The 13,089-nt window shown below is 41.0% G+C and overlaps 2 protein-coding genes across 8 annotated transcripts in view; one reads left to right on the top strand and one right to left on the bottom strand.

Moving 5' to 3' along the window:
* Positions 1-3,383, top strand: part of LOC143908402 (uncharacterized) — a 29,227-nt gene extending 25,844 nt beyond the window's left edge. Inside the window, exon 3 of the mRNA XM_077426070.1 lies at positions 3,102-3,383. Coding sequence (XP_077282196.1) covers positions 3,102-3,224 — 123 coding nt within the window. The 3' untranslated portion in view covers positions 3,225-3,383. The remainder of the gene's footprint in view (positions 1-3,101) is intronic.
* Msi (RNA-binding protein musashi) overlaps positions 1-13,089 on the bottom strand; it is a 114,236-nt gene that overhangs the window by 31,331 nt on the left and 69,816 nt on the right. The gene's annotated exons all lie outside the window — the stretch shown is intronic.

Consider the following 13,089-nt stretch of genomic DNA (forward strand, 5'->3'; position numbering starts at 1 on the left):
GTAGAGGTAGACAGCGGGTCTGCGAAATACAACGTAGCGGCTCCGAGAATCCGGCGCGTTTAATCTTTCCAGATAATCGAAGACGCGCGAAGGGAGCGGGAGGAGAATATCGCGTCACGCCTTCGTTATTTATTAAATTAAACATCCCTCTCGGACAAAACCCTTCGAGCGGTGATCGCCTCGCTAACTTTTCACGTGGAATACCCGGTTGAATTATTGCCGCGTCGTGAACGTTCGTGCTCCCTCGGCTCGATACTTTATTGCTTCTGCCGGGATTAAAAAGTTGCAAGCAGTTGCAACAGAAGAGAGTATACTTTCGGCATATCGTGGCGTCAGGCGTCAAGTTTTAGTACGTCGCACATATATATTACGGAGCGACACGACTTAGAGGCGAATATATGGTATATAACGACGGCCAATGGAGTTGGGACACGAGAATATACCGTAAATCTCGTCCCTTGGCTTCGCCGGATATTAGATATTTAGTACAAAGTCTATCGGAATCTGATCAGCTGATTCAGAGCACACGTATAACGAACATTTTCCAAAGTGTCGGAGCTTATACGCGAGCAACCGGCGCACCACATCTACTCTACCCACATGTACTCTGCGTATGTGTGTGCGCATCTGTGCATGTATACAGTATCTGCATTGCATAGTTTCGCATAACACTTTAGTCTCGACTTTAGTCAAATATGAAAGAAAATGTTATGGTTTTGCCATTATTGAGTTACACAATACTATTTTCGACTGTTCTCGTAAATATTAATTAACGCTAATCACGGTTTAACGATTTAATTAACAAACTTGCCGTTTCTGCCTGAAAATAGAACTGGGACGGGATCAAAAGATTGATTAAATCTCAATTAACTTTAACGAAAATTTATAAGAACCGGCCACGTCGAATAAACGAGGTCGTACGATTTTCGAGCATTACTCGCGAGCCTTTAAGTCTTTAATTACGAAAACAGATTAAGTGTGAAGGAAAGATTACGCAATCAACGATCGATTAACAGTCGCTTTGAAGAAAATACCGCATTTCTTTGTGAACGTTACGGTTAATTTAATAAGAAAATAAAACCAAATATCTCTTTTTCGTTGTATTCCCTTCTTGCAACGAGTCGATTAAATTTTCGAAAAAAAAACAAGATATTTTTAGACGCAATTATGTTATTCAATCCGCGGTGGAAACCATAAAAAAATAGCAACGATCGAACGAACCAGTCGGTGAAGACCCGTGTGTATTCGGGTCAGGCATTCGGCTTACCAGGAAGATTTTGCAAAGGTTTCCACGCGAATGTCTTCTTTGTGGCTTCTAATGACATAATTCGATTTCCGCCGTGCCGCATTAAATCCATATTCGGCGATGTTGCGCACGGGTGCGCGCGCGCGCCTTTCGTGCTACTCCTCCTCTCTTTCTCTCTTGCTCACTCGCTCACTCACTCTTTCAAACATTCTTGCAGAAAACGCCTCGCAAAGACGCGGCCTTTCACCGAACGGACATATTCACAGGCAAATCTCCTCCTTGCTGCCAATCTCGTTATCACCTCTGATCCACCGATTGTGCTTCCGATAAGTTTTGTAAACGATTGTCGTCACGCTTTCGCCCACGGCGAAAATTTAACTCGCGGCAAAAGTAGGGCGTGCACGTTTCGTATATACAATCGTTTCGTTCCTCTTGATTTGCGACCGTCGAAGACGGAGTAAACTTCGCGGAATTAATTAGCGCGATCCCGGGACTCCGATACGCGAAAAGTGCCTCGATGTCTCATCTTTCTGACACGCCTGACTCTTCGGCTGTCATTATTTCAACAATAAGAACGAGCTTTCTCGCGAGGACTCGACGAGAGACTACAACGAATCTCGTTTATGGGAGAGGGGAGGAGGGGGAAGGGTGCGAAGTCGGCGGCCATTGCTCCGGCTCCGAGATAGCTTTTGTGCTTTTTGTTCGGCCCGAGCCTTTCATCGCGCCATCTCTTCGCGCGCACAAAAGAGAACTCGGGTAAATACGAAAAACGCCACGTAGGCACGTCCTCGTTGCTCGCTTTCGAATCTGAAAAATCTCTTATCGATGACGACGTCGCCCCGCTTCAGGGGCCGGAACCCGCGTTGACGCGATCGCGAGATAAACAAGACCCTTCATAATAACACACCCCTCAACACAAAAATATAAAATAAAATAAAAGGAAAAAATATGATTTGTTGTCGTTTTCATTGGATCGTTGAATAATCGATTGTTGCGCAATGTTATTCGGCGATCCAACGATTCAGTGAGGAGAACGGAGACGCAATCGCGATTTTTCTCGTTCGCGACTACCAAGCAATTAAACACGACATCGCTAAAGTCATATGATTCTCGTAACTATTGTCGCCATTGACACACAAAACGCGGCTCGGTTTAATATTGACAGTCGCGGCAACGCGAAACTTCGTCGCCTGGAGGGTAGACCGGCTTGTAAAAGAGGATAGGAGAAGTACACTAGGTAGTAAGCAGCTTATTGCGAGCAACGTCGCCAGGATTTTCGGTAACGACACTGCATGGCTGGTCGTGTCGACTTTTGAACGATAATGCACCATCATCCTTGCTGCTCTCTTTCCTGTCTTTCATTAAAAACTCCGTGTTACGTCAAGACGCGACGTAAGACACGCTCGCGAAAATTTGACATATTTCAAAGAATATCGATAAAACGGGCAGGTATAGATATCAATATTTAAAGAACTGTTAAATAATGACGATTTGACAGAGTCTTCAATTGGTCGATCAATTCAATCAGTCAATAAAATTATTCAATCTCTTTATTAGTTTATCTGCTATTGTTATATATATTTTGCATAGGGCTGCGAATTATTAAATATCGTTACTGATAATAAAGATAACGCGCACACTCATACACATACTATTATATACATGCATACTCATTGTCAGATACTACAATATAATAAATAATAAAATATGAAAAAAAATAAAACTAAATACATATGTTTATCGTCAGAGGAATTGCTCGCACGTTGATAATTATGGTTTTAAGACTGTATGAAAGTAAATTTTTTATATACAATTTACGTTTCTAAAGGCATCCCCTTGTATATATCTGTTTTAGCTGATAACGCTCACCGAATGGAAACCAGCCATTCATTTGGACAATCGTTACAGACTGATGAGGCACGAACCGATGCTAGATGCCGACGGCAACGAAACTGATCAGATTGGAGAAGATTGTTAATCGAGACGAAATTATAAAAGAGTAATCACGAATTTAATTGCCTCGAATTTAAATACGTGCAATTATTGTAATACCTACATTGTAACAATGCTAACAGCATTTAATGATGATGATAGGAGGGAGAGTTCCTTATAGGTCAATAAAATGAAATTTAACGTATTAAGGTGTCATTCGATGCGCGAATATTATTTGCAGAAAACGTCAATCGAACGCGGTGCCACGTGAGTCGTCTCTTTGGCTACCGTCGAGTTTTGTTTATGAATCGATCCATCCCTACCCTTCGCCGCCCCTTCCCTCCCCAAGCGGACGATATGATGCAAAAATACTGCATACCATTTCCAGAATACCACTATTACCGCTACAGGATTTTAGCGGCCGTTTGCGTTTAATCGGATAAAGCGTGTTTGGCGGATAACTGCGCGAATACTACTCCCCGGCGCATGCACGAAGATGTATGACATTTATATTAGTATTTAAAACTGACATATTTACATGCATAACATGATTTTTGTCTCATATCCGCGCGACTCGCACGCCTGCGCGCGCATATACATATCCCGTAATGTCCCGTTTCCAGCTGCGTATTATATTTTAATGAAGATTCCTCAGTGAATCCGTACTCACTTCGTTTTGAAGCCAAAAATGGAAATTGAGAATTTATCATCCGTGAAAAATGTATCATCCGCATAATGCGTCATCAGTTATCTCTCAAAAAGTAATGACGTTGCTCCTGGTATATGTATGTTAGGAGGAACGGTTGATATCCGCTCCCTGATGATCCTGTGCGCGATTATTACAACCGCAGAGAGCGCCGAGAGAGCTAAGGAATAAGGTGCGAAGCACAGGAATCGGGTTTGAGAATCGGATCTCCGCTACGGTAACCGTCACGCGGTAATAGAAGCCTGGTGGTCTGTGCCCTGCGCCGGGCCAGGTGGTAGCTCTCGTGCAGATCCAGTCTCGCAGACCCTTTCCTGCTCCCCCACCCCTCTCTTACCCCATACGCGGCGGCCATGCGACAGCTGTTGATCGTCGTCCCGTAATAATACGCGAGACCGTATACGCGCGCGTTAGACGACGAGGATCGGCGGCACGGTCTCGCGATGCTGCATTAGACTGCAACATCGTCTAATGCGCGCGGGCGGGGTCAATTCGGCACCGGTTCGACTAACGGCTTAACCCTTCCCCGCCAGCCGTTCACCGCTCTCGATCTTCGCCGATACACTCGAGGTCTGGAGGAGAGGCCTAGAGGAGAAGCCGGTGTCGGCGCCATAGCGCGCGGTTCGCATCATCATCGGCCCGACACAAAGAGCCCATTCAACGACGTACAACGATCCTGCTCCGGGGACTGTAGGCCAACAGGGGCAACAGGCCGCTTGCTTGCCCGGTCTGTTCGCCTGTCTGCCTCCTGTCGCACAATACGGCCTTCGGCAGATGCGGTGGCGCGATGCGCGATCCGCTCGGCACGGAACTCGTTGCTCGCGTCGCTTTTTCTTTCGGGACACGTCTAACATGCGACGGAGAAGAACAGTTCGCGTTCACGTTTCAGACACAACAATAAGACGTAATAATATAATTGAGACGATTCGATAACAACATTGTAAACTCTTAATCTCCCAGCTTTCTCGAAATTATCGACCAATCAGAATAGTACCATCTGGAAGCGCAACCCAATTGGGATACGTTCTTCGGATTCGTCATCGCGTCTTCGGGTAAACTAAAGTAAAGTAACGATTGTAAATTAACGCGCGCGCGCACGCAGAGAGGGAGAGAACAAAAAGGACTAAACGATTAGTCACGCAAAGTTCTCAATTCTAGCTGAACAGAACTTTCCGAGATAATTTACTGCGGCGCAGCGCGTTCACTCGCAAATACATTTGTAGAAAGCGAGAGCGGAAAAAGAACGCGAGACTCTCGGATGAAAAAGGTGCGCCCGAGAGCGAGAAAGTAGCCGATTTGGCTATGCAGTCTTGGACACGTCAGATGTGGTCGGTGTTCGCTTTCCAGCAACGATGCTGGATAGAATCGCGATTGCGGTTGTGTTGCGCAAGTTACGTTCCACGAAGAAAAACGGCAAATAGTCGGAAAAGCGCGTCTCGTAACGTATCGCGTAACACGATATTCGCTCGATTCCGCGCGTGAAATCGGCAGCATCTTGGCTCTGCTTTAATCGGCTGGCTTAGCTTAATTATTTGATAAACTAACGTTAATCAAATCAACGTCGTTTCGTTCGACGTAGTTATGCGCAGGATATGAAAATGCATTCCTGTTTCCCCTTACTCGTACTCGGTGTACTCGATTCGATTTACAGCGATTCCACTCGGAGTCGTCGCGGTTTCGTCTGGCAGACACGATTAGGCACTTTCCGAAGTAACTGTACGTTTCCTGTACCGGAAGAGACCGAGCCAGCTGGTACACGCCAGCAGGTTACACGACGGTTTTCATATGCTCGATTTCGGGGATCGGAGGACTTTCGTCGTTCCAGGAATATTCGTAAATTTCATTTGGATTCGACAATCTTCTCTCGACCGAACTATCGCGGCAGCCCTTACGTCTTTCTTTTCTTTTCTGTTGCGTAAAAATCTCTAAAAATTCTATGCAGCATTAATTAATTATTTAATAGCGTTACAAAAGACCTTTAATAGAATTATACATTTTCAAAATCGTTCATTTCGAAAACAAATCCTCGTATGAAAAAAAATCATTCTACAATTTCAATTTATTTTGACACGAAAAATCAATGTTTTCGCTTGTACTACGATTTCGCACGCACCTTATATAAATATAAAATATTGTATATAGAACGAGATATCATTAAATTTTACGATTATACAAAATTATAGTGTTTTATGAGTAAATATTATTAAATTGAATTTAGTAATCAGTAGACAGTATTAAATACGTTTTTATTTCGTGACTTACAAAAGTATAGGTAGAAACGATTCGCATTGGATCGCAATGCGACTGTATCATTACGATCGGGAAGAAAAACGACGGAGAACGGCTGGCGAAACGCGTCTCGGCAGGACGATAAATCTATTTCGCATTCGTCATCTTTAAATAAAATGCATCTCGTGCCAGCGCGTATAGAAAGAAGTTTTTTGCACGTATCCCCAACGCGGTGAGAGAGCAGCTGTTCCCGCACACCTGGCAAAGATTTTGGAGCCCCTGGGACCACGGGTCGGCTATGCGAAATTCCTCCAGAACCCACCGCGGATTCTATATGTGCGCGCCGAGCTTTCAACAACGAATCGCGATATCATGCGATTCGTACGCGAATATGCGATATCCATATCTCGCCACTGACTGTTTGAAATGCATTAATCCGCATTATTGAATATACAACAAGTTAACGTATTGTTTCTGCGTTTATAGCGATAATTCGGTCAATACAATCGCCACGCCACGCCATTAGAATTCGTTGTATTGTTCGTTGCGTTCTTAATGAAGGACGTCACTTGAAACTACGAAGAGTGCAACGCTAATTTCTATACGAATAAAATATTCCATACATCGCGTTGCCTTTCTTGAAGATTATTTCTAATGGATTTGAATTCGTTACAAAGATCAATAGTTTGCACCGCGAACCGTGATGTAAGAGGAACGAGGAATGATTCAGGAATTATTAACGTAGAGCATAAATAATACGCATTACTGTGTGCGGTAACTGAGAAGACCTCATAAACGGAAATCCGTAATTTCGATGTACTCGCGCGGACGTAATCCATACCGAAGTGAATAATTCAATTGGTAGTTAGGTATCAATAAGGAATCAGATTAACATTAATTATGGATAAAGCCAGATCGTGATCGGACTCACGAATATTCCTTAGCGACGATGATATTACCAAGACTTCCTACTTATATTCTTGAAAATTGCTTACCAAATTAAGACTGTCGGCATTGATCCGCGGCAAAGAATAATTGTTGTTCATGCAAATATAAAACAAGAAATAAACTTGTTGATTAAAATCTAATCTAAAAGACTAAATAAAATCGATAAAACATCTAGGTTTGATCGGATGAGTTATTATTTCTCATAAGTTATTAGATATCAATAATCGCGAAATGCAAAATTATTATATACATACGCTAGCGATCGCGTTGCACTGTAAAAATGTAAAAAGAAATAGGTAAAATTGCACGAGCAACAAATGTAAAATATTGTACTGTTCAAATTAATGTTATACTTATTATAATGGAAATACATTTCTATTATAAAAAATCAGATAAATTTTACGCTTGTTTATAATTTTACATACATATATGTCAAATACCTTTTAAAGAGTATAGGCTTAGATTACAGAACTCTTTCTTTTATGGACAGTAGTAGTCTGTATTGGAGAAACAAAGTGAGATCTCATTATTCTAAAATATCGATTCTCGAAAAAAAAAAAAGAGAAGAAAGAAGAACGAGAGGAGAAGAACGACCCAAGAGACGCTGAATAAAAGAGAAATCGGCGAGAAGCGGGGACCGTCGTATGTAGAATCGGACATAGAGATGAGGAAAGAGACGAAAAGCAGAAAAAGAGAGAGAGGATAGAGAAGGAGAGGTCGGCGCGCCGCGCGGAGAAGCAAATAAAGAAACAAAAATCGAGCGAGGTGAAAGAATGCTCGACCTTGGCGTCTCGTTCTCGAGGACTATGGCACCTTCTCAATCAGAGGCCAGATGAAATCGAGAGAGAGAGAGAGAGAGAGAGAGAGAGAGAGAGAGAGAGAGAGAGAGAGAGAGAGAGAGAGAGAGAGAGAGAGAGAGAGAGAGAGAGAGAGAGAGAGAGAGAGAGAGAGAGAGAGAGAGAGAGAGAGAGAGAGAGAGAGAAAATAGCGTTGCAGTGGTTGCAGCCAATCTCATTGGCGCATTATGCCTTTCGATCATTACGGCTCAATTTTGTTAACGACCTTTGGAATCAATCTTAACCATTTAAAATTTACACAAATACACTTTTTCTTTCTCGCAACGTCAACGTCGGAACATATTTATAAAAAGCAATAGTAAACTTTCAAATCCGGCTCATTTGACGCTCGAAAGTTATTACAAATTCGGTTAAGCTTGTGGTACCGTAATGTATCATTCATTTACATTTTATTGTTCATAAAGCGACGATTTCTTTTTATGTCACGGTACACGCGGTGAGTTAATTATTAAAGCCGGTTAACGCAATTGGACTGAAATCTAACGGGAGGAGCAATATGTTTACACGAGCAACCAGATGTTTTTCGGCGTTATACGAGTCTCGTAATCACCCGTGTGAAGTTAGCACCCCAACTTAAAAAAAAATTAATTTTTTTAGCTCATTTAATTGCTCATCGTTTGCACATGTATGCACATTTTGAATTTTTGTTTGCACACTTCTAGTAAAAAAGTTATTAACAAAACAATTTTGGGGGGGCCAACTTCACATTAGCCCCCCAACTACGAGCAAATTAGATCCAAATAGTCTTAATCGATAGATTTTCGTTTGCACATTTCGAAACAGGTCGATTTTTCGTTTGCACACCCTTGGTTAAACAGTTATTAACAATTAAAGTTTCGAAAACGGTCAATGTCAGTAGATAAGCTCGATACACGTATACTGTGTTTAAAATGGCATTAATCGATAGATTTTCGTTTGCACATTTCGAAACAGATCGATTTTTCGTTTGCACACCCTTGGTTTAAAAGTTATTAACAATTAAAATTTCGAAAACGGTCAATGTCAGTAGATAAGTTCGATACACGTATACTGTGTTTAAAATGGCATTAATCGATAAATTTTTGTTTGCACATTTCGAAACAGGTTAATTTTTGATCGTTTTCGAAACTTTAATTGTTAATAATTTTTAAACCAAGAGTGTGCAAACGAAAAATCGACCTGTTTCGAAGTGTGCAAACGAAAATCTATCGATTAATGCCATTTTAAACACAGTATACGTGTATCGAACTTATCTACTGACATTGACCGTTTTCGAAATTTTAATTGTTAATAACTTTTAAACCAAGAGTGTGCAAACGAAAAATCGACCTGTTTCGAAATGTGCAAACGAAAATCTATCGATTAATACCATTTTAAACACAGTATCCGTGTATCGAACATATCTACTGACATTGACCGTTTTCGAAATTTTAATTGTTAATAACTTTTAAACCAAGAGTGTGCAAACGAAAAATCGATCTGTTTCGAAATGTGCAAACGAAAATCTATCGATTAATGCCATTTTAAACACAGTATACGTGTATCGAACATATCTACTGACATTGACCGTTTTCGAAATTTTAATTGTTAATAACTTTTAAACCAAGAGTGTGCAAACGAAAAATCGATCTGTTTCAAAATGTGCAAACAAAAATCTATCGATTAATGCCATTTTAAACACAGTATACGTGTATCGAACTTATCTACTAACATTGACCGTTTTCAAAATTTTAATTGTTAATAACTTTTAAACCAAAAGTGTGCAAACAAAAAATCAATCTGTTTCGAAATGTGCAAACAAAAATCTATCGGTTATGCCATTTTAAACACAGTATACGTGTATCAAACTTATCTACTGACATTGACCATTTTCAAAATTTTAATTGTTAATAACTTTTAAACCAAGGGTGTGCAAACGAAAAATCAACCTGTTTCGAAATGTGTAAACAAAAATCTATCGATTAATGCCATTTTAAACACAGTATACGTGTATCGAGCTTATCTACTGACATTGACCGTTTTCGAAACTTTAATTGTTAATAACTGTTTAACCAAGGGTGTGCAAACGAAAAATCGACCTGTTTCGAAATGTGCAAACGAAAATCTATCGATTAAGACTATTTGGATCTAATTTGCTCGTAGTTGGGGGGCTAATGTGAAGTTGGCCCCCCCAAAATTGTTTTGTTAATAACTTTTTTACTAGAAGTGTGCAAACAAAAATTCAAAATGTGCATACATGTGCAAACGATGAGCAATCAAATGAGCTAAAAAAAATTAAATTTTTTTTAAGTTGGGGGGCTAACTTCACACGGGTCTCGTAATCGCGAACCGCTGCCACCGAAACTGATGTAATAAGCCAGTCAATAAAGACACTAAAATTCGAAAATTTAACTTTAATTACAAAAGTTTTCAAATTTTGATGGAATATTGGGTGAGTTGAAATAACAATAAATCTCATTTTGCAACCATCCTCGAGGTCCGGAACATGTTAAATATATTGCAAAAAAATGTTAATTTATTATAACTTTGCGAAAAAAATTGCAAAAGTGCTGCAAATCGATAGAATAACTTTTACAATTGCCCCGAACAGTTGTGCCAATTTGCAACCTTCTATGTTGCACGCAATATATATTTTTTTAATCAATAATAGAACAATTGTTTATTTGGTCGTAATTTTGTCAAAAAAATTGCAAAAGTTTTGCAAATTGATTGCAAACGTTGAGATTATTTTTCGTCACAAGCTGTTAAGTTTGCAACCTCGGACAAGGTCCGCAACAGTGAAAAATTAGCAACAATTATTATTTTGCACTTTTTACAAGCGTGAAAAAATTGCAAAAGTTTTGCAAATTTTACGGAGTGCTTCAAATGTCTTCCCTTATCCAAATATAAATTTGCAACCCTCTACCAGTTACGCAATATATTACAACTTATTTGACTAAATACGTTATTTTATAAAAAAATTTCAATGTTGCGCGCCTCGAAATAGGTTGCAAATCTAATACATTGCGGAAAATATTACAATAGACATTGCTTTAAGTTTGCAGGACTTTTGCAATTTTTGTCGCAAAGTTATAATTAATTAACGTTTTTTGCAATGTTTTTAAGTATGTTCCGAACCTCGAGGATGGTTGCAAAATGAGATTTATTCTTATTTCAACTCACCCAATATTACATCAAAATTTGAAAACTTTTGTAATTAAAGTGAATTGATTGTCTTTAATGACTGGCCTATAATTTCCGCGCGAATCCGGATTTCCCGATATGAAAAACGCAGAAATTTCGTCTCGCGCACAGGCGCAGCCAGAAAATTTACGCAATTTAACGCTGCCGATGCAAAATATCACGCGCGGCGCGTGGGAAGCGATCGCGAGCGGCGGGCGAGACGCGTGACGAAATACAGAATGTAACGCGACGCGTATTTATGTGCGTGCACGCGTCGCTTTTAACCGCTCGTATACGCGTCGTATTCGCTCCGCGAACTAATCTCTCTCGCGCGCAAAGTGGGACGCAGGGAAAAACGCGTCGCCTCATAAATCATTCGGCGTACGCGAAACGATATCGGGCGAAATCGCGCTACGCGCGCAGCCTGCCCCCTTCCAGCCCCTTCGCCCGGTTTCGCTCGTTAAAACGGGACGTTTTGCAGACAGGACAAATGCATCGCGTCGAAGCTCGAGAGGGAAAAAGGAGCGAAAGGTGGTTCCGTGGCCAAAAACTGGCTTTCAGCGGTGGCCTGACTTTTCTCAAAGAACAACCAACCGCAGTTCCCGCTTCGCCCCTTCGCCGTTATGCACATTTGCCGTTACGAATAAAAAAAACGGAAGCGTCCAGCCGACGCGAAGGCGCCATTGTCGTTAGCGATTTCAAGGGTGCAATTCAGGAAGAAATAAGAAAGAGAAGGGGAAGGAATCGTACACACATTAACGTCATTCAGTTGAAAAAGGTCCGTTTGCCAAGTGATTTTCGATAATCAGAATGACAATTCCGATTACTAGATTACTTGCCAACCTCGCTATTGCCGACATTAATACTATTAATTATATGTTGCCAAGAATAAATTAATAATTCCTCATACATCCTTTGTTCGATAATAAACGGGTCGCTTCGTACCATTCCGCGTTATTAAAATTCGATCGCGTGCTTCGCGAAGAACAAAAAAAAAGATACTTATTTGGCAATTTCCCCGAGTAAACAAGAATGCGAGAAACGCGAGGGAATTTTGCAGTACGAAATAGTGCTCGTCACGTCATTGCAAAAATATCGATCGCGAAGCTGCTCCGAGTACAAGATTGTGGAACGTTGTGTGTGCAGGTTGCCGAGCAAGCCGTCGAGTAACTCGATGCTCGGCAAAAGTAACCCCATCGAGTCACGTTTCCAAGTCGTATTGCGCAAGAGACAATGTCGTCGTCATGACAGCTTTATGATCGATAAAACGGATTCGATCAAATAAGAATCCCGGCTATGTCGGCCGCGACATGTTTTGCTAGACTTGACTGTCAGTCGAATTTCAACTGGTCCAGTCGAGTAATTTTCCCCATCTGGATTCCTTTTGCAAGGAATTATCAACGCCAGTCAAGCAGAAATGACGAGAGAGAAAGAGAGAGAGACTTCGCTGAATAACGATGAATCCCTCAATAGTTGTCAACCGATCACCGTGAGTCACAGTTGAAGACATTCGTCTCGAAACGTACACTATATAGCTCGATGAAAAAAAAAAAAGAAAATCTTATGTTGTGCGCGTGCACTAACGCGAGGTAAGCTAAATTAACGGTTTGCGCAACGTACTATTATTTCTACATGTCGTACATAGTTATTTCTATTATGTCACGCAGGTTAACCTTGCAAGGTCTAAAGTTATTTTTGCATTTCAAAGTCGGAAGCGTATCTCGCAAGGCGAAGATACACTCTCGGCAATTCCAGTATTTCTATTTTCAATATTTCACTCTCGTGTCGATTTAAATAACGCGGTAATGAATCAATTAACATATCGCGCAGAGAGACATCCGCGCGGAATATTTTATCAAGATATTGCGTCAAATTTTGCGTAACCGCATTTTCCGCGTTATTCGCTAGAATCGTACCACGCGTCGTTAATGAACGACAAAATAGTTTTAGCAGCTCGACGATTCGCTTCCAACATTTTACCGACCGCCCACCGTTACAACTCCAATTAGGCAGGGGTCCTATGACTAAAATGC

Source organism: Temnothorax americanus, unplaced genomic scaffold (assembly GCF_048541705.1).
Source record: "Temnothorax americanus isolate GAGA-0224 unplaced genomic scaffold, ASM4854170v1 Scaffold93, whole genome shotgun sequence".
Taxonomy (NCBI): Eukaryota; Metazoa; Arthropoda; class Insecta; order Hymenoptera; family Formicidae; genus Temnothorax; species Temnothorax americanus.